Source organism: Neofelis nebulosa, chromosome 1, assembly GCF_028018385.1.
Source record: "Neofelis nebulosa isolate mNeoNeb1 chromosome 1, mNeoNeb1.pri, whole genome shotgun sequence".
NCBI lineage: Eukaryota > Metazoa > Chordata > Mammalia > Carnivora > Felidae > Neofelis > Neofelis nebulosa.
The window spans coordinates 149,281,869-149,308,076 of NC_080782.1; the positions used below are offsets into that span (position 1 = coordinate 149,281,869).

General features: G+C 43.3%; 1 protein-coding gene and 1 pseudogene across 13 annotated transcripts; both read left to right on the forward strand.

Annotated features, from left to right (window-relative positions):
- The first annotated feature begins 6,878 nt into the window (after positions 1 to 6,878).
- LOC131520240 (transmembrane protein 243-like) lies at positions 6,879 to 8,980 on the forward strand (annotated as a pseudogene).
- Positions 8,722 to 22,973, forward strand: ZNF879 (zinc finger protein 879). Of its 13 annotated transcripts, none has more exons than XM_058739282.1 (6): positions 8,722 to 8,948; positions 10,087 to 10,154; positions 14,082 to 14,156; positions 14,305 to 14,431; positions 14,852 to 14,947; positions 20,797 to 22,973. In XM_058739282.1, exons 2-6 carry the CDS (start codon positions 10,122 to 10,124, stop codon positions 22,242 to 22,244), a joined length of 1,779 nt encoding a protein of 592 aa, XP_058595265.1. In that variant the 5' UTR covers positions 8,722 to 8,948; positions 10,087 to 10,121; the 3' UTR covers positions 22,245 to 22,973. The 13 variants fall into 13 exon arrangements, with proteins under 13 accessions (XP_058595265.1, XP_058595257.1, XP_058595275.1 ...); XM_058739274.1 differs by having other exon boundaries at positions 8,722 to 8,935; XM_058739292.1 differs by having other exon boundaries at positions 8,722 to 8,876.
- The last annotated feature ends 3,235 nt before the right edge of the window (positions 22,974 to 26,208 follow it).

Below are 26,208 nucleotides of genomic sequence, written 5' to 3' on the forward strand. Positions count from 1 at the left end.
TAACATGATACAACTATCTTGTATGTAAGCAAAAACTCCTTAACCCCTTCCCCAGAAGAGGAGGCAATAGTTTTATTTTTTATTTTAAAAAAAAGTGTGTTTGTTTATTTATTTAATTTTTTTTAGGGACAATGACAGGGGCCACATGTGATATTATTTGTTGATGTAGTAATTTTTTTAAGGTTTATTTATTATTTTGAGAGAGTGCACAAGTGGGGGAGGGGCAGAGAGAGAGAGAGAGAGAGAGAGAGAGAGAGAGAATCCCAAGTAGGCTCTTCACTGTCAGCATAGAGCCCAATGCGGGGCTCGAACTCATGAACTACAAGATCATGATCTGAGCCAAAGTCAGATGCTTAACCAGGTGAGCCACCCAGGTGCCCGTATTTATTTATTTTTGAGAGAGGGGGGAGAGAGCATGAGTGGAGGAGGGGGAGAGAGAGAGAGAGAGAGAGACAGGGACAGAGAATCCCAAGCAGGCTCTGTGTTGACAGTACAGAGCCTGATGCAGGGCTCCATTTCACAAACTGTGAGATCCTGACCTGAGCCAAATTGAAGAGTTGGACACTTAACTGACTGAGCCATCCAGGTGCCCCAGTGTACTTGTTTATTTATTTTGTTGTTTTACAGTGAGAAAAAGTGTGAGCAGAGGAAAGGAGCAGAGGGTAAGAGGGAGAGAGAGAATTCCAAGCAGGCTCTATGCTCAGTGCAGAGCCCAACTTGGGAGTCAATCCCACGACCCTGGGACCATGTTGGGGACTCAACCAGCTGAGCCACCCAGGCGCCCCAAGGAGGTAATGTTTTTGAGTGATGTTTATGCTTCTCCTTAATATCCTGTCACATAAATACTAAAAGCCATTAGCAGTTCTGTTTGAACTGGGTTGTTGTAGTTTTCCATTGACTTTAATCACAGGGCATGGCAATACTAAAGACATCCTAAGGGGTCACCTGTATTCCAAATGTAGTCCTCCTCTTCTCCACTGTGGAGCAGCTGTCCATTTTCCCTGAGGTACTCAGGATCAATCACCTCAGCCAGCATGGTGACTCTCTGTTGATTCAGAGGCATGAGGATTCCAAAGTGGCCATAGTTCAGTGGAATTATTGCTATGTCTCCAGGTGGAAGCCTCCCACTCTCTGGAACTAAGACCTCTGGGCCAGCAGAACATGTGGTTGTGGGAACAGGAGGCAAAAATTTTGCTGGTGGGTCACTAGGGGTATTAGTGAGTGATGCCTCTGTTTCTACCCCTTGATTCCTGGGCTTAAATCCTGGCTATGGTAGCAATATTACTGTTTCTTGGAATGGGTTAGAGGAAGACTAGGTCACCCACCAACCTCAAGAAATTTCCGTGTGATGAGGTACATTGATAACTACCACACAATCTTTTACCCTATGCCACCTCCCTCTTAGGTATCAGTTTGGCTCTGAGAGACCCAAAGGCTTAGTCAAAGAAATGGGATCCTTAAAATTCTAAAGAGTTAAGCATGCCACCTTCCAGGACACCTGCTTAAGAACTAAGGTCCCACAAGCTCTATATATCTATAAAAATGGCCAAAAATCTTACTAAAGAAAACCTAGAATTTTGTGTCCCAAGAACCTGGCTTGGTAGCTGTCAGAGTGGGGAATCCCAAAATATGACTAGACAGAAACATGGGTTAAACTAAGTTTGTGGCTAAGGGTCCCACCAAACTGCTGCCAGCCCTCAGGGAAAATTACAACCTAGAATGACAATGGGCTTTATGAGGAATGTTCAATCTGATAAGTTCATTTTAAGAAATGCACTTGAGGGGCACCTGGGTGGCTCAGTAGGTTGAGCGTCCCACTCTTGATTTTGGCTCAGGTCATGATCTCACAGTTGTGAGATCAAGTCCTGTGTCAGTCTCTGTACTGGGCATAGAGCCTGCTTGGGATTCTCTAACTCTCTGTCCCTCTGCCCCTCCCCTGCCTTCTCTCTCTCTCTCTCTCAAAATAAATAAATAAATAAATAAATAAATAAATAAATAAATAAAAGAAATGTGCTTGAAAGCAAGGGTTCCCGAATCAACAAACAGAATGGGATGGCTATTTTAATTGGCAAGCAGAAGGCTCCAAAGGGCTTCAAAATTCCTATGTAGCTTCATTAAAAGATTTCTTGCCAAAGGCTAATGAAACATTGAAGATATAAGACATCCCTAAAACAAAAGACCTAAACCACAAGACTCCTACGGCTCACCTTCACCCTCCTTTATGTGAGTACTCAATTCTAGTAATCTTCAGTCTGAATTGTCTTTATAAGACCATAAACAAAAGTCTACCAAGTTAGTGGCCTTATGGACATCCCCATATCCATCTCCAAAGGATGGCCCCTGTATGGGTCCCTCTCAGAGCTGATAGGACTCAGGGATTTTTCTGGCCTACTGCTATGTTATTCCCTTAAACATCCAAGGAAAAAATAAAATTAAAATCAATGAAATATTTTGCCCAATTCTGGTAAACTCTGCTGAGTTACATCCTCTACTTTTTTTTTAAACTATTTTTTAAATTTTATTTGTTTTGAGAAAGACAGAAAGCAAGTGTGTAGGGGCAGAGAGAGAGGGAGAGAGAGAATCCCAAGCAGTTCTATGCTGTTATCATGGAGCCCGACACTGGGTTTGATCTCATGACCTTCAAGATCATGACCTGAGCTGAGATCAAGAGCCCGAGGCTTAACCGACTGAACCACCCAGACGCCCCACATCCTCTATTTAAAACCCCACTCAGAGCCAACAGTTGGGGTCCTGGGAAAACTGGCAGAAGCCAGCTACGGATGAGGATTTGTACCAGAATCAGCTGTCCTAGATCTGTCTGTAGTACCCAATAGGGAGAAACAAATAAAATTTCACATTGTCCTTTACCTTTCCAAATCCAGGGCACTGGTTATTGATCTTTGTGAATGGCTCTGGATCTTGCAAAGATAATATCTTTTTCACCCTCTTTGAGGATGCCTCTTGGTTCCATGGGGTTGTTGAAGGCTGCCAGCAATATTTACTGCTTGTCCAAGCTGAAACCTGACAAGGTACTTAAAAGGACTTAACAACTCTATGATCAGAAATTTGGCCACATTGGAAGCTGACACTCAAAGCCCGATAGAAATCTTTGTAGGACTTTCCCCCTAAGTAAATAGAAAATAATGCAATTGAGTGGGTGAGTCAACTTATGACGTCATTTAGGCTACAAGGCAATTCTTGGTGGGAGTTGAGAGCAACTGTTTTTGTTTTTTTTTTAGTTTTTTAAAAAGGTTTATTTATTATTTTGAGAGAGAGAGAGAGAGAATAGGGGAGGTGCAGGGAGAGAGAGGAAGAGAGAGAATCCCAAGCAGGCTCTGCACTGTCAGCACAGAGTCCAACGTGGGGCTTGAACTCACTAACCGAGAGCTGTCAGACACTTAACCGACTGAACCACCCAGGGGCCCCAAAAGCAACTGTTTTTACCTCACAGATCCTTGCAAAGCTGGAGATGCGGCTCCAGAGGCAGTTCAAAGCTCACCTATCCTTTTGTACCCATCCCCAAACCTCCCCTATTTATCTTAATAGGCTTGTAACTTGCATTCTTTCCCTGTGCCCTTAAGAGGTAAAGATCAAAGCACAAACTTTGGGAAGGTAATTCTTATCGGAAGAAAAATAAACGGGGGAAATTCATTTGAAAGAGCTTTAGCCATCTGAGCAGGTGGCTTTGACTTATTCCATCTGCCAGAAAAACAACTGAGATCCAACTTCTTTTATAACCAGTAAAACAGAAGCTCGAAAATCTCTGTTTACGTCTGTCTGCATGTTTATGTGTGTCTCTATATGTGTGTTGTAGATGTGCGGTATTTTCTACCTCTAGATGATATTATTAAAGTTAATTTGTGTTAGACTTGTCTTTTAATGATTTAAATACATAATCACTGACATAAACTTACTAGTCATAAAAAACTCTCAAAAATATAATAGAAACTAATGCACAGGAATTTCAGGTTCATGTGATCTGGGAAAAATATTTGGTGTTAAAGCTAGTTTCAGTTTGTTGGTTTATTCAAAACAGGTATGTCTTTTGGTTATCAACATTAAATACAAAACTTTTATTGCACCTGAGTGTACTAACCAAATAACTTATTTCTTATAAGATCTTTCAGCAGGAAAAATAGTTGTGGGGGTAATGGCTGACTTTGTCTAATGTTTTTTTTTAAATTTTTTTGATGTTTATTTTTGAGAAAGAGAGAGACAGAGTGCAAGTGGGGGAGGGGCAGAGAGAGAGAGAGAGAGAGAGAGAGAGAGACAGAATCCGAAGCAGGCTCCAGGCTCTGAGCAAGCTGTCAGCACAGAGCCCAACATGGGGCTTGAATTCAAGAACTGTGAGATCATGACCTGAGCCAATGTTGGAAACTCAACAGACTGAGGTGCCCCTGCAAATTTTTATTGTGAATGAGTGTTGAATTCCATGACACTTTTGCATCTATGTATAGGACTTTGTGATTTTTTTTTCCCCTTTGATCTTTTAAGATGGGCGATTACATTAATTGTTTTTTTTCCCAGGTGTTCTTTTTCTGAAATTCAGGTTTTTTGAAGCACAAGTTACCTATAGTAAAATACACCCTTTTTAGATATACAGTGTGTTGATTTTTGGCAAATACATAATCACGTCACTATTAGAAAAATAGGGGTGCCTGGGTGGCTCAGTCAGTTAAGCCTCCAACTCTGTCTCAGCTCAGGTGATGATCTCGTGGTTCATGAGTTTTAGTGCTGCATCAGCTCTGTGTTGATAGCGTGGAGCCTGCTTGGAATTCTCTCACTCTCTTTCTCTCTCTGCTCCTACCCCACTTATGCTCTCTCTCTCTCAAAATAAACTTAAAAAAAAAAAGCTATAGAACATTCACATCACCATAAAAAGTTTTCTTAGGGGCGCCTGGGTGGCGCAGTCGGTTAAGTGTCCGACTTCAGCCAGGTCACGATCTCGCGGTCTGTGAGTTCGAGCCCCGCGTCAGGCTCTGGGCTGATGGCTCGGAGGCTGGAGCCTGTTTCCAATTCTGTGTGTCTCCCTCTCTCTCCGCCCCTTCCCCGTTCATGCTCTGTCTCTCTCTGTCCCAAAAATAAATAAAAAAGGTTGAAAAAAAAAAAAATTAAAAAAAAAAAAAAAGTTTTCTTGTGCTTCTTTACAGTCATTCCTTTCCTCCTACTACTCCCTACATGAGGGAGCAACTGATTTGACTTCTGTCCCTTACAGTTTTGCCTTTTCTTGTATACTATGTTTAAAGGAACACACAAGGGGCGCCTGGGTGGCTCAGCCAGTAGAGCATGCTACTGACTCTCGATCTTGGAATTGTAAATTTAAGCCCCATGTTGGATGTAGAGATTAAAAATAAAATCACTTAAAAAAAAGATTTCCCTAGATAGAAGATTGTGTTGGTTGCAAATAAAGGTAGTTGTACTTCTTCCTTACCAATCTAGGTGTTTTTCTTTCTTTTTCTTGCCTTATAGCACAGACTAGCATCTTCACTAAAATAATGAATAGAAGCAAACATCCCTGCATTTTTCCTGAACTTAGAGGAAAAAACATTTCCACTTTTACCACCAAGTAGGATATTAACTGCAAAACCTACCACTAAATAGCCTACTGCCAACAGATGAAAAAGCACCATTGTATTTTTAGTTTGACGAAGAGTTTTAAATCAGGAATGGATATTGGATTTTGCAAATGCCTTTTTTGTGCCTTGACCTGAAAACTGTCAAAGCAGTAAGCTTAGACAATCGTACCAATGTCCTTTGTCGCCTCCTGTCTTGTGTCTAGAAAATATTATTTCATATATTTTGCCTGTGTTTGTTATTGTTGCTGTTTTTTTTTTTTTTCAGGCAGAAGGGTAAGTCCAGTCTTTTTTGCTGTGTCTTAGCCAGAAGCAGAAGTGCAGATTTTTACAGCACTGGATGCATTTCAATCCACTGAAGTTTTTACCCTTTTTGATCTTCAAATTGTTCCACTTTGTCCAGCAGAATCCCTGCAAGGTTGGCTCTTGTGTCCTTCTGATATGACCCAATAATCTCAGATAGCTTCCCTGCTTTCAGGCACCAAACTTCCCTTGGGTATTCCCTGCCTTGTCCTTGTAATCAGCTGTTTCTCTAAAGGAACCCTTTCCCATTAAATGCTAATTTAGAGTCCATAATTTATTTTATTGCCATTGGATTGTTATTCTAGGCCTTGCAGTAGATAGAGATAGGAAAAAAAAATTGGGGGGAGGGGAGGGCAGGGAAGAACCACAATGTGACTCTTGTTATTTTCAATTCATATGTTAGACAACAGGTTTTTCCACTTAACTTTTTTGAAATAATGTTTTTTAATTCTTTTTTAAAAATGTTTATTTATTTTGAGGGAGAGAGACAGAGTGTGAGCAGGGGAGGGGCAGAGAGAGAGAGGGAGGCGCAAAATCCGAAGAAGCCTCCAGGCTCTGACTGTCAGCACAGAGCCCAATGTGGGGCTCGAACTCGCCAACTGCAAGATCATGACCTGAGCCGAAGTCAGACATTTAACTTACTGAGCCACCCAGGCGCCCTGGTGTTTTTTAAATTCTTAATTAGATTGTTGTGTGGCTGCAGGCCCCGGTCAGGATAGTGGAATGGGACCCACAGCCCTGCTCTCTGTCAGCCAGCTCAGGAAGTTTCTTCCTTCCCCACGCATCTAGCCTGTGTCCCAAGCCTTGGCACCAGCCTCTTCTCTGAGTGGAGATGTAGACCCAGGGTGCCAGGATGCTCTAGGTGGGGAGGAAAGCGGGGCTTGCACGAAGCCACTTTGTTCCCCAGGGTATGAGCCCCACTCACCAGCACTGCCCGAACCTTCGGGCCCAGTGAACTTTCGGTTTTTGGAGTCTGGGACCTGACACCTTGGGAGATAATGCTGGCTCAGCGTTGAGTGTCTTGGGGAGAGTGAAAACACCCACCAAAAGGAGGGCTTTTCTACCAGGACCCAAGGCACCAGTGGCCCAGACCACAGACCTCTGTTCAGAGAGACATTGGCCAAAGATAGAATCACCACTTTAGCTGTTGGCTGCTTAACTTCCAAACCGTCAAGTACATTTTTTGCTGTATCTCTTGGAGTAGTGTTACTGCCCACACACTTATCTACTGGTATTGACAAGGAGACTCAGAACTGAAATTCAGAAATCTACTTTACTGTATTTCATTTTCTATCATCATGTATTATGTGAGAACCTGTACTTTCATGATGTGGAAAGTGTGGTTGCCCAGGAGAGATACTTACCAGGTCTCTGCAAAGCTAAAAATAGGATTGTGAGTAAGGGCTGGATAAGGTATGCTGACGACTCTCCTGCAGAAGTCTGATACATATTTTCCCCTTAATTGTAAATCTAAATTCCCTCTTGCAGGGAAGACATACTGTAGATCACTTTGCTTTTTCCAACAACATAAGTTATTTTTCATTTTGAAATTAAAACATTTTATAATATGATTGCATGGTGAAAGACAATGTAACAGACAAAATCTTGCATTTTAAGACAACTATCCAACTATATTTCTGTTAAACTGAATATACAATTATTGTTCCCCAAGTGATCAACTTTTGTGTACAATTTCATGTTAACAAGACAGTGAAAAGACAACTTTGTGAGGATCTGATTACAAAAATAAATCAAATAATTTACATTTAAAAAAGAATATTGACTTAAACGAATATAGTTTAAGATTACTCTGTGGCTAGTTAGGAAGTCATATATCATGTTTCCATTTGTCTGGTAGTCTCTATTAAACATTTAACACATATATTTAAACATTTAAAAACATTTATGTCTGAAGTTACCTGGTATCTGTGTTATTCCCTTGAAAAAGACAAGAACCAGGGCACCTGGGTGGCTCAGTCGGTTAAGCATCCGACTTTGGCTCAGGTAATGATTTCACAGCTTGTGGGTTTGAGCCCCACATCGGGCTCTGCGCTGACAGCTCAGAGCCTGGAGTCTGCTTTAAATTGTGTCTCTCTCTCCCTGCCCCTCCTCCGCTCACATTCTGTCTCTCTCTCTCAAAAATAAATATTTTAAAAAACTGAAAAAAAAATCTTTTTTAGGTTGTGAAATTTAGACATAACTTTTTTAAAATTCAAAAGTTTGTAAAATGGATTTTCACAGTTAAGAACAACAGACCCCAATAATTACACAGCGACAGCTAACAGACAAGATGGGGTCCCTCATTTTCTGGGAAAAAAACTAGACTTTTAATCAGGCCGAATGATGAAGAGAAAACCAGTGGGCACAGCCTGAGGTGACAAGGCTGTACAAAATTCAGCAATATTCGCAGGAAAGACCCCTGCCACGCATCTTATCATGTTCTTCAACGGGCTGCCACATCCTGAAGCTGCTCAGAAAAGCGAGTTGTATCCTGCTTGTCACTCTGCTCCTGAAGTGGCAGTTTGGGACCTGGGTCTGACCAGCCTTGATAAGGGCAGAGAACTTGGAGAGTACTTTCAGTTTGTAGACCAAGACTGAGACTCCCGGGTTTGCAAACTGTATGGTAATAAAGCTACCCTCGCCTCTAACCAAATCTTTGCATTCCAGGAACCAAGAACAAGCAGCAGCGAGCGGCTAATTTTCCACATTTTTAAAATACATACCCACTTTTTCCCAAAAGGGTGCTAGAGAACACAAGCGGTTAGCGATGCAGAAAGATGTGGCTTCAGCTTTCGTAGGCTCCCAGAAAAACTATCTTCAGCCTTACGACTATTGGTCCTTTCCGGACACCGTAGACCGGCAGGCTGTGATGATGTTTGGGAAATATAGTTCGAAAGGAAAGCACTGCGGTTAAGGCGAGGTACCCCTTTGCTCTCTCCTGCGCAGGCGCGATTGTGCCCGGCGGCCTGGCGGCGGCGGCGAAAAATGTCCCCAGGCTAGGTATTCTGCTTGTCTCCAGTGCGGTCGGCCGCTTGGAGTCCCCGTCGCGGCGGGCTCAGGTAGTGGCTGCCGGTGAGAGCTGGCCCGGGGTGTACAGCTCTTGAGGCGGGGCCAGGGCTGAGGGCCGGCCGTGGCGGGAGTCCCGGACGAGCCCCGGCTCCGGGCGTCTGAGCCGCGGCGGCCTCGGCAGGTGAACGCGGCCCGGAGAGGAGGCGTTGCCCGGGGAGGTCTCCACTCTCGTGTCTTCCCACCCCGGGAAATCGGAGCTGTCACTGCCTGAGCTGCAGCCTCGGGCAAGGCTCCTGGAGAAGTGGCCCCAGAACCGAGATTGCGGGAAGCTGTGCTCTGTTTCAGGGTCCGTGAACCCTGGGGCTGGTTTTGCTGGTAGCGCTGGCCTCGGTCTCCCCCGCCCCCATCTCACCCCGAGTTTAAACTTTATTTTGTGTTTATCAGTTTTTGTCATCTATGCTTGTTTGGCACTTTTCCCAGAGGGAATCCTCTGGTGATTTGACTGTTCCCTTTTTCGTTGTTGTTTAGATTAATTTTGACCTTTTGCTGAGTTCCTTCCCTTTTCTCTAAATTTTAAATTCATTTGTAGCTAGTGATGCTCTTTCTTTCGAGCCTTGTGGTGTTTTGGAGCCGGGAGAGGAAGGTGGATGGGTAATGTTTTCATTTATATTTAAGGAGGTTTGATAACTCTTCATAAAGGAAGCACAATTCCCAAGGAAGAGAAGAGAGGACTAATTTTTGCTTGGTTCTTCCTGAAAAGGACTCCAATTTCCTTCAAATGTTATGTGAAGAATATTTATAATTATCATATTATTGTACTTTGTTGTGCATGATGTATGGTTGTATGTTACATTAGATACAATATATTTATTATGATTACATTATTATAGTACAGCCCCAAAATATTTAAATGCAGATGTGGGTAATATTTATGTTATTTCTCATTAAATGAACATCTCAGGGAGCCCCGCATGACTGCCCTTTACTCTGTTCATGTGCTGGAAGTATGCTTGCTGCCTCTCCTGGTTTTGGTGGCCAGGCTCACGGACCCTCTAACTCAGGAATACTTGGGCTTACTTGTTCCCTCTGGCTTCTCTCTGTAGGGTGCTCGGTGTGTGGAGATTTCTAATTTAGTCAGGCGTAAGGAGGGTGGGAGTATAGACAGGATGGAGAGACCTCACTGTTTCTTTCTCCATTTCAGGTGCCTTCTCCAGGAGGGGCGGCAGGGAGGGAGAAATGGCCACAAGGTTGCTGCCAGCCCATGTGCAGGTGAGTGGAGGCTTTTTTCTTGAACTGCCTTCCTGGTTCAGAGGTCATGATCACACTTAACGCCATTGTTGAGGTTTACAAGGCAGTGAAGCCCACGGAGGGACCAGAGGGCCTGGTAGGGTAACTTTGGAAGGAAGGTGTTTTTCTAGTGTCAGCGCCAGTCTCATTGTGAGTTCCCCACTTAATCATTAAGTACTTGTTGATTAGGAATTGAATGGTGCCCCCAGTCCCAAGCCAATGACCCACACAGAGCTTTGTGAGGGATCTAGGTATGTGTTTTCCCTATGAAGCGTGGAAATTTGGGGAAGTCAGATAATTTTTTCAATAACATTAGGAATTCAAAGAGAAAATGCATGGGCTTTACCCTCCAGGCACTGAGGACCAATCAACTACAGCAGTCCTTGGTCCAGGTGATTTTCTAGGAAGTTCCAACGAAGAAGACCTCTGAATCAGGTTGGTCAGGGATATGTTCTAGTACAGTTGACTCTTGAACAATGCAGGGGTTTAAGTGTTGCCTTGACCCAGCCCGTCCTGGAGGGTCGCTGAAATTTCTTGGTCTTGTTTCAAGAAAGAATTCAAGGACAGATACACAGCACAGTTCATGAGTGACACAGCAGGAAAGTTTATTAAAGCAAAAAGTATATTCGCAAGATAAGAGCAGGAGAGCTCAAGAGGGAGCTTTGCATCCTGGGGTTTGGGTTTCTATCTTTTTTTTTTTTTTTATCATTTATTCATTTTTAAGAGACAGAGCGTGAGTGGGGGAGGGGCAGAGAGTGATGGAGACACAGAATCTGAAGCAGGCTCCAGGCTCTGAGCTGTCAGCACAGAGCCTGACGCAGGGCTGGAACCCATGAGCGGTGAGATCATGACCTGAGCGAAGTCAGTCACTTAACCTACCGAGCTACCCAGGCGCCCCTGGGTTTCTATCTTTATTTATAGTTGTTAACTAGGAATATTCTACTTGGGCCAGGAATGCAGGGTTTCAAGCTTTTTCTTCCTAATTTTCTTCCTAATTTGGCCATCCACATCTTGGGCCTGTCTGATTTGATCTGGCTTCTTGTGGAGTGCTGCCAGGACAGGCCTCTGACTTTCCTGATAGCTGGCAATGACTTCCTTGTTGCTGGCCTCCAGGTATCTGTTAGAACCTAACTAGCAGACTACTCTAACATAAGGGCTCAGGCTCTGACCCTTCCTGCACCCCCATTGCCACTACCCACCCCCTCCAAAATCTACATATAACTTTTAATTTAAGTTTTTCTTTAAATTCTAGTTAGTTAACCTATAGTGTAATATTGGTAGTACTACCTATAGTGTAGTATAGAGTAGAATTTAGTGATTCATCACTTACATATAACACCCAGTGTTCATCACAAGTTCCCTCCTATCACCTATGGCCTATCACCCATATAACCCATCCTCTGCCCACCTCCTCCATCAACCCTCAGTTTGTTCTCTGTAGTTAAAAGTCTCTTATGGTTTTCCTCCCTCTTTTTTCTCCCTTCCCCTATGTTCATTGGTTTTGTTTCTTAAATTCCACATGTGAGTGTAATCATGTTATTTGTCTTTCTCTGATTGACTTATTCCCCTTAGCATAATATACTCTAGTTCCATCCACATTGTTGCAAATGAGAAATCCACATACAACTTTTGACTCCTCCCCAAACCTTAACTACTAATAGCCTACTGTTGGCTGGAAGCCTTACCAATAACAGTTGATTAGCACATATTTTGTGTGGTGTATATATTATATGCTGTAATCTTATAATCAAGTGAGTTAGAGAACTACTAAAGTAGTTAGTTAACATTAATAAATGTTATTAACACATTTATAAGGAAGAGAAAATACATTTACAATGCTCTATTGAAAAAAATATATATATATACGTGGACCTGCACAGTTAAAACCCAGGTTGTTCAGAGGTCAACTATATTGGGCGATTTGGGGCTTACAAGCAGGACTAGGCTCATATAGATGAGGAAAAGGAAAGAAAAACAGTAACAGGAAAAGAAAGCACAACTAGACAGTGGTCTTGGGGAACAGATTCAGGGAAATGAGCCTTCCTTCCACAGTGTTTTCTTCCCTTCTTTGCCCTTTTGTGGCACTTAGGGAAATAGAATTATAAAAACATAATCACCTCCCAACCTCTTCACAAAGGCAGAAGAGAAAGAAAACACTTTTATTATTGAATAAGCATTTAGCCAGAATGTGATGTTCATCACAGACAATCCACCAAGGGGATTGCAAAGACAGAAGGCTCATTCATAGAGTTAAGTGGCTACAACCCAGTCTGGAAGTTCATCAGGTGACAAGTTAGACCCGCCTCCTCCCAGGAGACTGAGAGATCGGCACATTCAAGGAGATAGCTACCAGGTCCTTGAGGAAGCAGTCCTGAGTTGTGAGACTGGCAAGTGACTTATTTATTAAAGTTTATTTATTTGAGAAGGAGAGAGAGTGAGTGAGGGAGGGGCAGAGAGGGGGAGAGAGTCCCAAGCAGGCTCTGGACTGAGAGTGCCCAACATCAGGCTTGAACTCATGAACCATGAGATCATGAGCTGTTGAAAAGACATTTAGTACTGCCTCCATCCATAGTCCAGCATTTTCAGAGTTACAAAAGTGGAAACAACATAAGTAACCACTAGGAGATTAGTTAAGTAAATCGGTCCATCTATACAAATAAAAGATATTGAGTACGGGGCACCTGGGTGGCTCAGTTGGCTGAGCGTCTGACTTCAGCTCGGGTCATGATCTCATAGTTTGTGAGTTCGAGCCCCACATCGGGCTCTGTGCTGACAGCTCGGAGCCTGGAGCCTTCTTCGGATTCTGTGTCTCCCTCTCTCCATCCCTCACTAGTACTCTGTCTCTCTCTCTCAAAAATAAATAAAAGCATTAAAAAATTAAAAAAAAAGATATTGAGTGGGATACAGTTATATCTATAATATTTTTATTTAAACCTAGAGCCATATTAGCAAGTAGAAAGTTCTGAGAGGCATATATACATATATACAGAGAGAAGTTAGCAAAGCTTGTGTATGGTAGTAGAAAGTTAGATGAACATTTCTTTTCCTTTTACTTATTGATGTTTTCTAATTCACTTTTTTTTTTTTAATTTTTTTTAAGTTTATTTATTTTTGAGACAGAGAGAGACAGAGCAGGAATGGGGGAGGGTCAGAGAGAGAGGGAGACACAGAATCGGAAGCAGGCTCCAGGCTCTGAGCCATCAGCCCAGAGCCCGACGCGGGGCTCGAACTCACAGACCGCGAGATCATGACCTGAGCCAAAGTCAGATGCTCAACCGACTGAGCCACCCAGGCGCCCCTCTAATTCACTTTTAAAAGAAAAGATTTTTTTAAAGTTTATTTTGAGAGAGTGAGTGGGGGAGGGGCAGAGAGAGAGGGAGAGACAATCCCAAGTAGGCTCCACGCTGTCAGCCCAGAACCCATCATGGAGCTCGAACCCTTGAACCGTGAGATCATGACTTGAGCCAGAACCAAGAGTCGGAAGCTTAACTGACTGAGCCACCCAGGAACCCCCCGCAAAAAGATTTTTTAATAGGAAAAGAAAGGGGTTTAAGAGAGGTGACTTGTGATACAGGTCAGCAAGAGAAAGGTAGAACAAAGGCTTCTGGGGCGGAGAGGGAGTGTCCCACCCGCAACCTTCTCACCTGGCTTTTATTGCAAGGTCCTGTAGTCCCCCATCCTGGGTCCTCTCCTAGCAAAGCTGTGCCTGTGAATGTCTGTGCCAGGACACAGAGAAGGCCTGAGGTGATGACAGAATCCAGGCTCACCTGTTCCTCCCCGAGTGAGTTGCTGGAGCTTCCTTCTAAAGCCCGATTCTCAGGTCTGAGCTGTAAAATGGGCTTTTCATGTATCTATGATTGTGCATTTCCACATCTCAAGTTCTGTGTTTCTATTGTTGTGATTTTGTAGAATGATTTCAAGTGCTTCTCTCGTTCGGCCACTGTGCCTCATCTTCCCGGGGGCACAGTGCTTCCTTCACAGAAGGTATGTGATAGGCATGTGCTTCGTCACTGAGAGGTGGTTGAGAAGTATTCGGCTCAAGATGCTCCGAACCCTGCATGGTGATCTTGCTGCTCAGTCATCCCGTTGGGGTGTTGGTCCCAGGTGAGCAGGAGTGGGTTTGCCATTACAGGAGTCTGTGACGTTCAGGGACGTTGCTGTGTTCTTCAGCCAGGACGAGTGGCTGCGCCTGGACTCTGCACAGAGAACCCTGTACCGGGAGGTGATGCTGGAGAACTATGGCACCCTGGTCTCGCTGGGTAAGAACTTGCCCTCGTGATGTAGAATCTTCCAGGGGAGCATCTTGGTGCCCTCTCCAAGGAGGACACTTGGAGGGTGTGACCAGGTTCAGCCCGCAGTTGCTGTCCCCTCCCACTGCCAAGAAAGGTGTTGGTTTGGTAGAGTAGATCACGGGCATTCTTTTTATGCTTTTGCAAGTCTTGTGCCCCAGACTCTGTCCCCCTGGGTCTCACAGGAGGTTCCGGTGTAGAAGAGTGCACGGCCGGCGCCCTGCTATTCTTCCTGAGACCATCTCCCGCCCGTCTTCTGTGGCAGGAATTTAAGGCCCTCTCAGAACAGCTGTCTCTCTGCCCTGGAGCCCGTGCAGCTGAATGTGGGTGCCAGGATGGCTGCTTATGTCTGCACCACAGACTCATTCTCTTCTCCTTGCTCACGAACAGGAATTCTCTTTTCCAAACCAAAGGTTATCTTCCAGTTACAGCAAGGGGAAGACCCCTGGATGGTGGAAAATGGAGTTTCTCAAGACCCACGTGTAGGTGAGTGACCGTGACTGGGAGATGGGCATAGCACTTTCTCACTGCCTGGGTGCTGCTGATCAGGGTGGAGCCTGTGCTCAGGAGACACTGACCAGGGCCCTCCTATGTGTGCCAGGCCAGGTGGGACATGCTGGGAAGGGCATGTCCTCTGTCTCTCTACCTTGTTGAGTCCTTGATTTGGAGGTTCGGAGGGAGAGCTGAAATCTCCCAAGGAGGGCCCCACTTGTCTCAGATGTCATTTGTAATTAAAAAAAATTTTTTTTTAATTTTATTCATTTTTTTGAGAAAGAGACCAACAGAGTGTGAGCAGGGGAGGGGCTGAGCCACCCAGGCACCCCTGTCCTTTGTAATTTGAATGCAGAATATGTGACAACACAGTATATCCTGCTTAAAGGCTTGTGAGTCATGTCTTCCCCAGTTTTTCTTGCTTTTACTGGATTATTTTCCCTTTCTTTCTTTCTTTCTTTCTTTCTTTCTTTCTTTCTTTCTTTCTTTCTTTCGTTCTTTCTCTTACTGTCTCTTTCTTTCTTTCTTTCTTTCTTTCTTTCTTTCTTTCTTTCTTTCTTTCTTTCTTTCTTTCTTTCTTTCTTTCTTTCTTTCTTATGTTTATTTACTTATTTTTGAGAGCGAGAAAGAACACAAGCAGGGAAGGGGCAGAGAGAGAGGGAGACACAATCCAAAGCAGGCTCCAAGCTGTCAGCACAGAGCTGGACACGGGGCTTGAACCCACAAACTGTGAGATCATGACCTGAACTGAAGTAGAACTCTTAACTGACTGAACCACCCAGGCACCCCTGGACTGATGATTTTCTTTTCTTTTTTTTTTTTTTTTGAGAGAGAGAACGTGCGTGCGTGAGTGGGGAGGGGCAGAGAGAGAGGGGGGATAGAGAATCTGAAGCAGGCTCCAGGCTCTGAGCTGTCAGCACAGAGCCTGATCCGGTGCTTGAACTCACAAACTGTGAGATCATGACGTGAGCCGAAGTTGGACGTTCAACCGACTGAGCCACCCAGGCACCCCTGGACTGATTATTTTCTTATATTATCTTCTCTTTGTGTTTGAACAAACCTTCTATTGCTACAATACATCCCTCATTGTTCTATCTTGCATTTTTGTTTGATGTTATTGGTCTGCAACTTACTATATATGGTTCAGCTAAAAAGGAAAAGCAGATGTACGTGTATTTATATACTACATGAGAGAGAGAAAGCAGGGTAGCAAAATGGCGATAAATCAAATATAGGCAGAAGGTTTGCAGATACTCACTATGGCATTCTCCTAAATCTTTTGTGGGAAAATATTCAAAATACGATGTTTCAGCCCTGGTTGCTAGGGTATGCCTCTCAGTCTCTAAAACTCCTGCGGGTTGCTGGGTCAGTAAACTCTTACTTGCTTTTCTGCTTTGTCTTTGTTTTTGTTATTGTTGTTGTTATGAGATGGTGTTTTGTTTTGTTTTGTTTTGTTTTGTTTTGTTTTGTTTGGTCTTTGTTTGCTTTTGTTCTGTTTTGTCTTTGATTCTAGCACCAGAGGGTGGGTCTCTCCTGTGCTCTGCTATTTATTCAGGATTTATTTCTCTCAGTGGCAGGATGCAGGTCTCCTGTGTCAGCTCAGTCTCATGTTTCCATTCATGAGCCTGGTCTTCAGATTTTCCCCTTTGGTTTGACTAGGTTATTTTCTTGAATAATGTTTTTAGAAAGGTTCGTGTGTGCCATATTTGTGTATATCTAAAATAAATCCTCTTATCTCTCCTGTGAGAGTTATAGATCTGGAATTCTGGCACCAGTTTTTCCCTTCACACTTTGCTCTAGTGTAGAGCATTGAGTGTTATTGATAAAAATCCTCCATTAGTTTGATTCTTTTCCCCCAATATTCTGTGTAGAAAACCATTTTTTTCCCTGTTTTGGGGGTCTTCTGTCTAGAATATTATGGGATAGTCTCCTTATTTTTGGAATTTATAAGACTGATTAGGTTGTATGAAGGAGTTTTGTTTTAATATTGTTATTTGGCTTCACAGGGCCCTTAGCTTTGAAGAGCCAAAGCTACCCCGCTCCCCACCCCCCTACTTCAGGGATTTTTTTTTTTTTCTACTACATACTAACATGTATTCTGCCACCTTTCACCAACAATTCAAGGAAGCTAACTGTAAGAATAATGATAAAATAGAAGTTCAGTCAGAACCTTAGAAAATAAATATGTTTGTGGTCAGGACAAGAATGGTAGCCATGGAATGGTAGCCATGGGTGAGTTTCAAATTTGTCTCTGAGCTTTCTGGTTGGTAAAGAAATAACTAGTATCAAATTGACTGTGTTTGTCTTTTGCAAGCATTAAAAAATTAGCTACTTTTAATTCATACAAGGTATACATGGTAATGTAAAAAAGAGGAGGAAAAAAAAAAGGTGTTTGCCCTGAAATTTTGCCAGCCAACCATGATAAACTTTTGTTGGTGTTTTACTGTTTATCCTTTCAGGTTGTGAATATTTGTTTGAGTGTATTTGTGCATGAGGGAGAGAGAGACACAGAGAAAAAGAAAGAAACAGATTGTACATATTCTCGGGGCACCTGGGTGGCTCAGTCAGTTAAGCATATGACTTTGGCTCGGGTCATGATCTCACAGTTCGTGGGTTTGAGTCCTGTGTCTGGCTCTGTGCTGACAGCTCAGAGCCTGGAGCCTGCTTCAGATTCTGTGTCTCCCTCTCTCTCTGCCCCTCCCTGCCTTGCATTCTGTCTCTGTCTGTCTCTCTCTCAAAAATAAACATTAAAAAAAAAAAAAAAGATTACATGTATTCTCAAACTGTTTTAAATTGGGAATATCCTTCACTTATTCAGCCCTCATTAATTAGGGGCCCACCTGTTTGAAAGAACTCTGTTGTATTGGTAAGCCATATTTTATTAAATAATCTTTTGGAAATTTTAGTTTCTAGGTTTTTTTTCTGTTATGAAGATTGCTTTTATGGCTATAAAATACCAAGGTTTAATATGAGAAACAGAGAAATTGTCTAGAGGGTAAATAATTACAGCACAAAGGCATGAGTATTACTGTTAAAAGGGCAAGGAATGTGAATTGAAAATTCACCCAGGATTCTTTGAAAAACTGTTCAATTTTATTATAATCAATGAAATACAAACTAAAGCAACGAGATACCATTTTCCCCCTCATTATATTACCCCAGATTAAGAAATACATATCCAGTGTTTTCCTACTGCTCTGAGTGACACTGGAGTCTTTAATGGGATTTAAATTTAAAATTAAAATTAAAAAAAATAAAAAAAATTAAGTTAAAAAAATTTGAAAACATGATGGCATCAACTTTCATTTGTTGACATGGAGAGAAGCCCACACATTTTTTTAATTTAATTTTTTTAATGTTTATTTATTTTTGAGAGAGAAAGCATGAGCGGGGGAGTGGTAGAGAGAGGGAGACACAGAATCTGAAGCAGGCTCCAGGCTCTGAGCTGTCAGCACAGAGCTGATGCAGGGCTTGAACCCACGAACTGTGAGATCATGACCTGGGCTGAAGTCAGCTGCTTGACTGACTGAGCCACCCAGGTGTCCCCACAAATTTTTTTTTAAGTGAGGAGGGGGTAGGAGGCAATGTAGTTTCAACCATTTTTTATTTTTTAAGTAAAAGTGTTTTCTCATTTCCCCCCAAATTCTGGTGAGCAAAATTCCATATCTAGCAGTGATTATATTTGTATGTTGTGTTTATGGGTGAACTCTATTTTTGTATTTATAGTTTTCTGTGTTTTCTTCAATTTTCTTACAATGATTATGTATCTTCTTTTTAGTTAAGAAAATAAAAGCTCTTTCATAAAATACAATTCATTCTTTTTGAAGCAATGATTCCACTGTATCCTAAGTGATCAAAAAGTGGACTGAAAATTATTCTCAAGCATGTACTCCTCTTCCAGTATGCCCCATATCGTTATATGACACCAGTCTCCATTGAGCTGCCCATGCCAGGAGCAAGATGTCATCCTTGAGTCCTCTCTTTCACTTACTGTGTACATCCTATTTATAGGTTGAAGACACTTGTCATCTCTGCCTTCAGAACATCACGAATGTGCCCACCTCCCCCCACTGTGCCAATGCACATCCATCCAGTCTCCTAAGTGAACTGTTCTTCATCTGCCCTTGTTTCTCCTGACCCCCAATTACAATCCATTTGTCACACAACCATCGAGGTCCTTTTTATTTAAAAAAAGAAAAAAAAATTTTAATGTTTATTTATTTTTGAGAGAGACAGAGTATGAACAGGATGGTGGCAGAGAGAGAGGGAGGTACAGAATCCAAAGCAGGCTCCAGGCTCTGAACTGTCAGCACAGAGCCTGACTCGGGGCTCGAACCCAGGAACCTTGAGATCTGACCTGAGCCAAAGTCAGACGCTTAACCGACTGAGCCACTCAGGCACCCTGTATTCCTTTTTAAACAAAACTGCCACATCCCCCAACCCCCAGCGATCCTCAGAAGAAATTTCACATGTGTTCGTATATCTTACAAGACCTACGTGGTATGGCTCCTGCCTACCTCTTTCCTCACCTCGTTACACTGTCTTCTTGTTCCCTTTTGCTTAGGCCACACTGGACTTGTCTAGGCTCCTCCAACACTCAGAGCTTACTCTTGCCTTAGGGCTTTGGGCTAGCTGTTCTTCCTGACTAGAATCATCTTTATACCCACATTTTTACATGGCCAGCTCTTATTATTTAGAACTCTTTTTTTCAATGTTTATTTATTTTGAGAGAGAGTGTGAGCAGGGGAGGGACAGAGAGGGAAAGAGAGAATCCCAAGCAGGCTCCACGCTGTCAGCACAGAGCCTGACACGAGGCTTCATCTCACGAACTGTGAGATCATAACCTGAACCGAAATCAAGTCAGATTCTTAACTGACTGAGCCACCCAAGCGTCCCTAGATATCATCTTTAATTTTACTTCTTGTCATACAGCTTGTTTGCTCTTACTGCACATCACCTTGTTTTTGTTTGTTTTCTTAGTTCTCATCATCCCTAGTTTATTTGATCAGTTGGTCATTGTCAATATCCCGCTGCTAGAATGTACACCTTGTGAAAACTTAATTCTTGCCTGATATGTACCCCGTAATCCCGATCTTGATCTTTGCATGGTGGGCACTAAGTAAATACTCCTTGAGTGAGTACATGTCCATCATAACACCATAAATAGCCCTCAGATGAGTTCCAAAACAGCACTGATGGAGGCCCTGTGTTTCAGAGAGCTTTTTATGGCCAATGGCTCTTCTAGTTTTTACTTCTAGTCCCTCTGCAGTTTTCTTGTGGACTTACCTCAAGGGCGGTGGTGGCTGCTGTGGGAGAGGAAGCTGAGGAATAAATAACACAACCTGCTGCACTCACAAGTGCCCTGTGCCCTGCCAACCTGAGCTTTGTTACTAAAGCAGCCTGGCTCCTTTTGTCGGAGGGGCTTCTCTGAGTTCTTCAGCTCACCTACATGCAGGTGTCCTCAGACCCTCTGCACTCAGGCATGTCTCCCACCCTGCTTCTTTCTCTTGCCTTTATTTCTCTCTACCCTTTCCTAAGAATCCAAGGGCGTACTTGTTAGCAATACTTGTATATGTATTTAAAATTTTTTTAATGTTTATTTTTGAGAGACAGAGGGTGGGTGGGGGAGGAGCAGAGAGAGAGAAGGAGACACAGATCCAAAACAGGCTCCAGGCTTCGAGCCTGATGCAGGGCTTGAACCCATGAGCCATGAGATCATGACCTGAGCTGGAGTTGGATGCTCAACCGACCAAGCCACCCAGGTGCCCCTATCCTTGTATATTTTGATAGCACCTTTCTTTATCCTCCATGCAAGGGAGACTTACCCGTTTTGTTTATTTTAGGATGGGAGAGCTTGTTTGAAACTGCAGTTTCTGAAGAAGACAATCAGGAAGTAATGAATAAACTCCTAGGTGATGGTCCGTTTGACTTCAAGTTGGGGAAAACCTACGTAAATGAGGACAAGCTAGAGAAGCAGCAAGGCAAAAAGAACAAACCTTTCAGGAAAGTTTTAGTTACCATCAAGAATACGTACCTTAGGGAGAAGAGCTTTATGGGTATTGAGCTAGGGAAAAATCTCAGTCTAAAGTCATCCCTTGTTAGAAAACCCAGACTCGTTTCCAGGGGAAGGAAACCCCATTCACAGCAGTATTCCATTCTGTTTAAACAATTGGGAGTCAACACGGTTCGCAAATGTTACAAATGTAACATCTGTGGGAAAATCTTCCTCCACAGTTCTTCCCTGAGTAAACATCAGAGAATCCACACTGGAGAGAAGCTCTATAAATGCAAGGAATGTCGTAAAGCTTTCAGCCAAAGCTCGTCTCTCACTCAGCACCTTAGAGTTCACACAGGAGAGAAACCTTACATATGCAGTGAATGTGGGAAAGCCTTCAGTTTCACCACCTCTCTCATTGGACATCAGAGAATGCACACTGGAGAGAGACCCTATAAATGCAATGAGTGTGGCAAGACATTTAAAGGAAGTTCATCCCTGAATAATCACCAACGGATTCATACTGGAGAAAAGCCCTATAAATGTAATGAATGTGGGAGAGCCTTTAGCCAGTGCTCCTCTCTGATTCAGCATCACAGGATTCACACTGGAGAGAAACCTTATGAATGTAGTCAGTGTGGGAAAGCCTTTACCTCAATATCGCGGCTAAGTAGACACCATAGAATTCATACTGGAGAGAAACCCTTTAATTGTAACGAGTGTGGGAAAGTATTCAGTTACCACTCAGCTCTTATTATACATCAGAGAATTCACACTGGTGAGAAACCTTATGCATGTAAAGAATGTGGGAAAGCCTTCAGCCAAAGCTCTGCTCTGATACAGCATCAAAGAATTCATACAGGAGAAAAACCCTACAAATGCAACGAATGTGGGAAGGCTTTCTCCTGGATTTCACGGCTTAATATACACAACAGAATCCATACCGGAGAGAAACCGTACAATTGTAAAGAATGTGGAAAAGCCTTCAGTTCCCACTCAGCAGTTAACACTCATCGAAAAATTCATACTGGAGAGAAACCTTATAAATGTAATGACTGTGAAAAAGCCTTCAACCAAAGCTCAGCTCTCATTCAGCACCAGAGAATTCATACTGGAGAGAAACCATTTAACTGTAAAGTATGTGGGAAAGCCTTCAGACAGAGTTCCTCCCTCATGACACACATGAGGATTCATACAGGAGAGAAGCCTTATAAATGTAAAGAATGTGGTAAGGCTTTTAGTCAGAGCTCATCCCTTACCAATCACCAGAGGACTCACACTGGAGAGAAACTATAAATAAAACGCATGTGGAAAATCTTGCAACTGAAGTTCATTTCATACTAAATTTCAAAAACTTCATCCTGGGCAGAAAGTGATGAAGGGTAGTTGATTGTGAGTTAAACTTCAGAATTTAGACCACCTCAAATGAGACTTCATGATGCAGGTAACCTTAGGTATATTAGGAAAGCTTCTATAAAGTGTTATCCCCCCCCCCCATAGCTTTTCAAGTAGAGAGTTTGTAAGGTTCTTTTCTCTTCTTCCTGGGGATATTGTGACGAGAGCCCCCCCAGCTTTCGCAAGCGTCACAGGGAAGCATGTTGATTTATGTTGAAGTGCAGCCATAAAATCCAGACTTTAGATTATGGAGGAATCTATTTTTTTGAAACATTTAAGTGTTATGCAAGCCAGTTATGCTCAGAAGAATGTTTTGGAGAAGAAATGTAAGCAGGTGACCTGTACTACCTCATTGTCACTAAAATGTGTTTTTTAATAGTTTCAAAGAAAATTCTGTACTTGGTCGTTGTGGAAACTTTTGTGTTGCTTCTTTTCTGCTTTCCAGGCCATTTACCTGAAAAGAAAATCACTCTGTAAACTCTGCGGGCACACAGTCCTGTGAGTTTTCTCCCTATTTGTTCCAAACTCTGAAGCAGATCTAAAATCATTTTATTTTAAATCACAAAATGCATGGTATTTCACTTGGTTTTATCCGAAAGTGATTACCTGAATTAAAGGTTATTCAGACAACTACTGCTTTTGCAAGTTAATCTACTGATAAATGTTAACAGTTATCTGAAAATGTAGCCATAGGAACATGACTCTGGGCTCCCAGGCTGTGCCTGCTTCATAGAGCTCTTGGTTACCATCCACCAGGAAGGCCCTGTCACTGTCCATCCCACCTGGAGGTAAAATGAACGAGGTAATTTTGACTCCCTCCCACACTTCGAGGACCACTAGACAAAATTTCAGGCTCTAAGTTCAGTAAATGGACCATTAATGCCCTTCAACAAGTTAGCATGTTTCAGCATTTCTAAAATATGAGTAATAATTCCAATTAGCAACATTGTCTGGTGTTATCAGGAGTTGGCAAGCACTTAAGGACTGAAACACCTATTTTGTTTAAAAGAAAGAAAGACAAAAAAAGACAAGTAAGGACAAGTTTCTTTCTCTTTGTCAAAGACTTAAAAAAAAAAAAATAACACCTCAGGAAAGGTACTATTGGGGCTGGAGACTGAGCTAAAGCAAACCTTGAATTCAACTTGTGCTTCCTGGGACCGACTAATCAGTCTTATTTTTTCAGACTTAGGAGGAGCAGACTTTTCTGGATCATTTAATCCTTCACTGCAGTGCCCCTTTGCCTACAACTATTCTTTTACATTCTCTAATTTCTGGATGTTTTATGCTTGTAGTGATGTCTCTGGTACTTTGTCTCACAGGATCCCCCTTAGGATCTCTTGTAGGGCTGGTTTAGTGGTGACAAATTCCTTCAGTTTTTGTTTGTTTGGGAAGACCTTTATCTTTCCTTCTATTCTAAATGACAGACTTGCTGGATAAAGGATTCTCGGCTGCATATTTTTTTCTGTTTAGTACACTGAAGATCTCATGCCAATCCTTTCTGGCCTGCCAAGTTTCAAAAGAGAGATCAGTCACAAGTCTTATAGGTCTCCCTTTATATGTGAGGGCACATTTATCCCTTGCTGCTTTCAGAATTTTCTCTTTATCCTTGTATTTTGCCAGTTTCACTATGATATGTCGTGCAGAAGATCGATTCAAGTTACGTCTGAAGGGAGTTCTCTGTGCCTCTTGGATTTCAATGCCTTTTTCCTTTCCCAGTTGAGGGAAGTTCTCAGCTATAGTTTCTTCAAGTACCCCTTCAGCACCTTTCCCTCTCTCTTCCTCCTCTGGGATACCAATTATGTGTATATTATTTCTTTTTAATGTATCACTTAGTTCTCTAATTTTCCCCTCATACTCCTGGATTTTTTTATCTTTTTCTCAGCTTCCTCTTTTTCCATAACTTTATCTTCTAGTTCACCTATTCTCTTCCTCTGCCTCTTCAATCCGAGCCGTCGTCGTTTCCATTTTGTTTTGCATTTCGTTTAAAGCGTTTTTCAGCTCCTCCTGACTGTTCCTTAGTCCCTTGATCTCTGTAGCAAGAGATTCTCTGCTGTCCTGTATACTGTTTTCAAGCCCAGCGATTAATTTTATGACTATTATTCTAAATTCACTTTCTGTTATATTATTTAAATCCTTTTTGATCAGTTCATTAGCTGTTGTTATTTCCTGGAGGTTCTTTTGAGGGGAATTCTTCCGTTTGGTCATTTCGGATAGTCCCTGGAGTGGTGAGGACCTGCAGGGCACTTCCCCTGTGCTGTGGTGTATAACTGGAGTTGGTGGGCGGGGCCGCAGTCCGACCTGATGTCTGCCCCCAGCCCACCGCTGGGGCCACAGTCAGACTGGTGTGTGCCTGCTCTTCCCCTCTCCTAGGGGTGGGATTCGCTGTGGGGTGGCGTGGCCCTCTGGGCTACTTGCACACTGCCAGGCTTGTGGTGCTGGGGATCTGGCGTATTAGCTGGGGTGGGTAGGCAAGGTGCACGGGAGCAGGAGGGGCAGGCTTAGCTCACTTCTCCTTAGGTGATCCACTTCAGGAGGGGCCCTGTGGCAGCGGGAGGGAGTCAGACCCGCTGCCGGAGGCTTGGCTCCACAGAAGCACAGCGTTGGGTGTTTGCGTGGAGTGAGCAAGTTCCCTGACGGGAACCAGTTCCCTTTGGGATTTTGGCTGGGGGATGGGCGGGGGAGATGGCGCTGGCGAGCGCCTTTGTTCCCCACCAAACTGAGCTCTGTTTTCCGGGGGCTCAGCAGCTCTCCCTCCCTTTGTCCTCCAGCCTTCCCGCTTTCCGAGCAGAGCTGTTAACTTATGACCTCCCAGACGCTAAGTCGCACTTGCTGTCGGAACACAGTCCGTCCGGCCCCTCCGCTTTTGCCAGCCAGACTCGGGGGCTCTGCTTGGCCGGCAGGCTGCCCCTCCGCCCCGGCTCCCTCCCGCCAGTCCGTGGCCTCGGCCCCTTCCTACTCTCTTCCGTGGGCCTCTCGTCTGCACTTGGCTCCGGAGACTCCGTTCTGCTAATCCTCTGGCGGTTTTTTGGGTTATTTAGGCAGGTGTAGGTGGAATCTAAGTGATCAGCAGGACGCGCGGTGAGCCCAGCGTCCTCCTATGCCGCCATCTTACAACCTGTCACATTCTCTAATTTCTGGGAAAATTTCTAGGAAAATATAACTTCCCTGTCTTAGTCTCTTTAGGTTGCCATAACAAAATACCACAGGCCAGGTGGCTTCTAAACAACTGAAACTTATTTCCCACAGTTCTGGAGGCTGGGAAGTCCAAGATAAGGCACCAGCGTGGTTGTGTTCTGGTGAGGACCCTCTTCCTGATTCGCAGCTGTCGCCTTCTTGTGTCCTCACATGGCAGAAGGGGTGAGGGAGCTCTCTGAGGCCTCTTCTAAGGGCACCAGTTGCATTCATGAGGCTCCACTCACATGACAGTCACCTCCCAAAGGCCCCGTTTCCTAATGCTGTCACCTTTGTGGTTAGGATGTCAACATGAATTCTGAAGGGGCACAAACATTTAGACCATTGCATTCACCAAGTAACAATAGTCCTAAAAATAATCCCCCGAGATAAATCTGAACAAAGTTACACAAAGAAAATACCAGGCCCTGTTACTTTTAAGTTGAGGTCTATCAAACATGAAGTAACAGATCATTTGAGTCTTGTGCAGGATCTTCCAGAGGAGATCACGTGCCAACACAGTGATTCTAGTAACCCAGTACCAGAACCTGACAGGGAAAGTGCAAGAAAGAAAACTTGCAGGCCTATATCACCCATGAACAGAAATGTAAAAATCCTAAACAAAGTATTAGAAAATGTAATCCAGAAGTACCTAAACATAGTGAATGCATCATGATAGAGATTTTTCACAGGA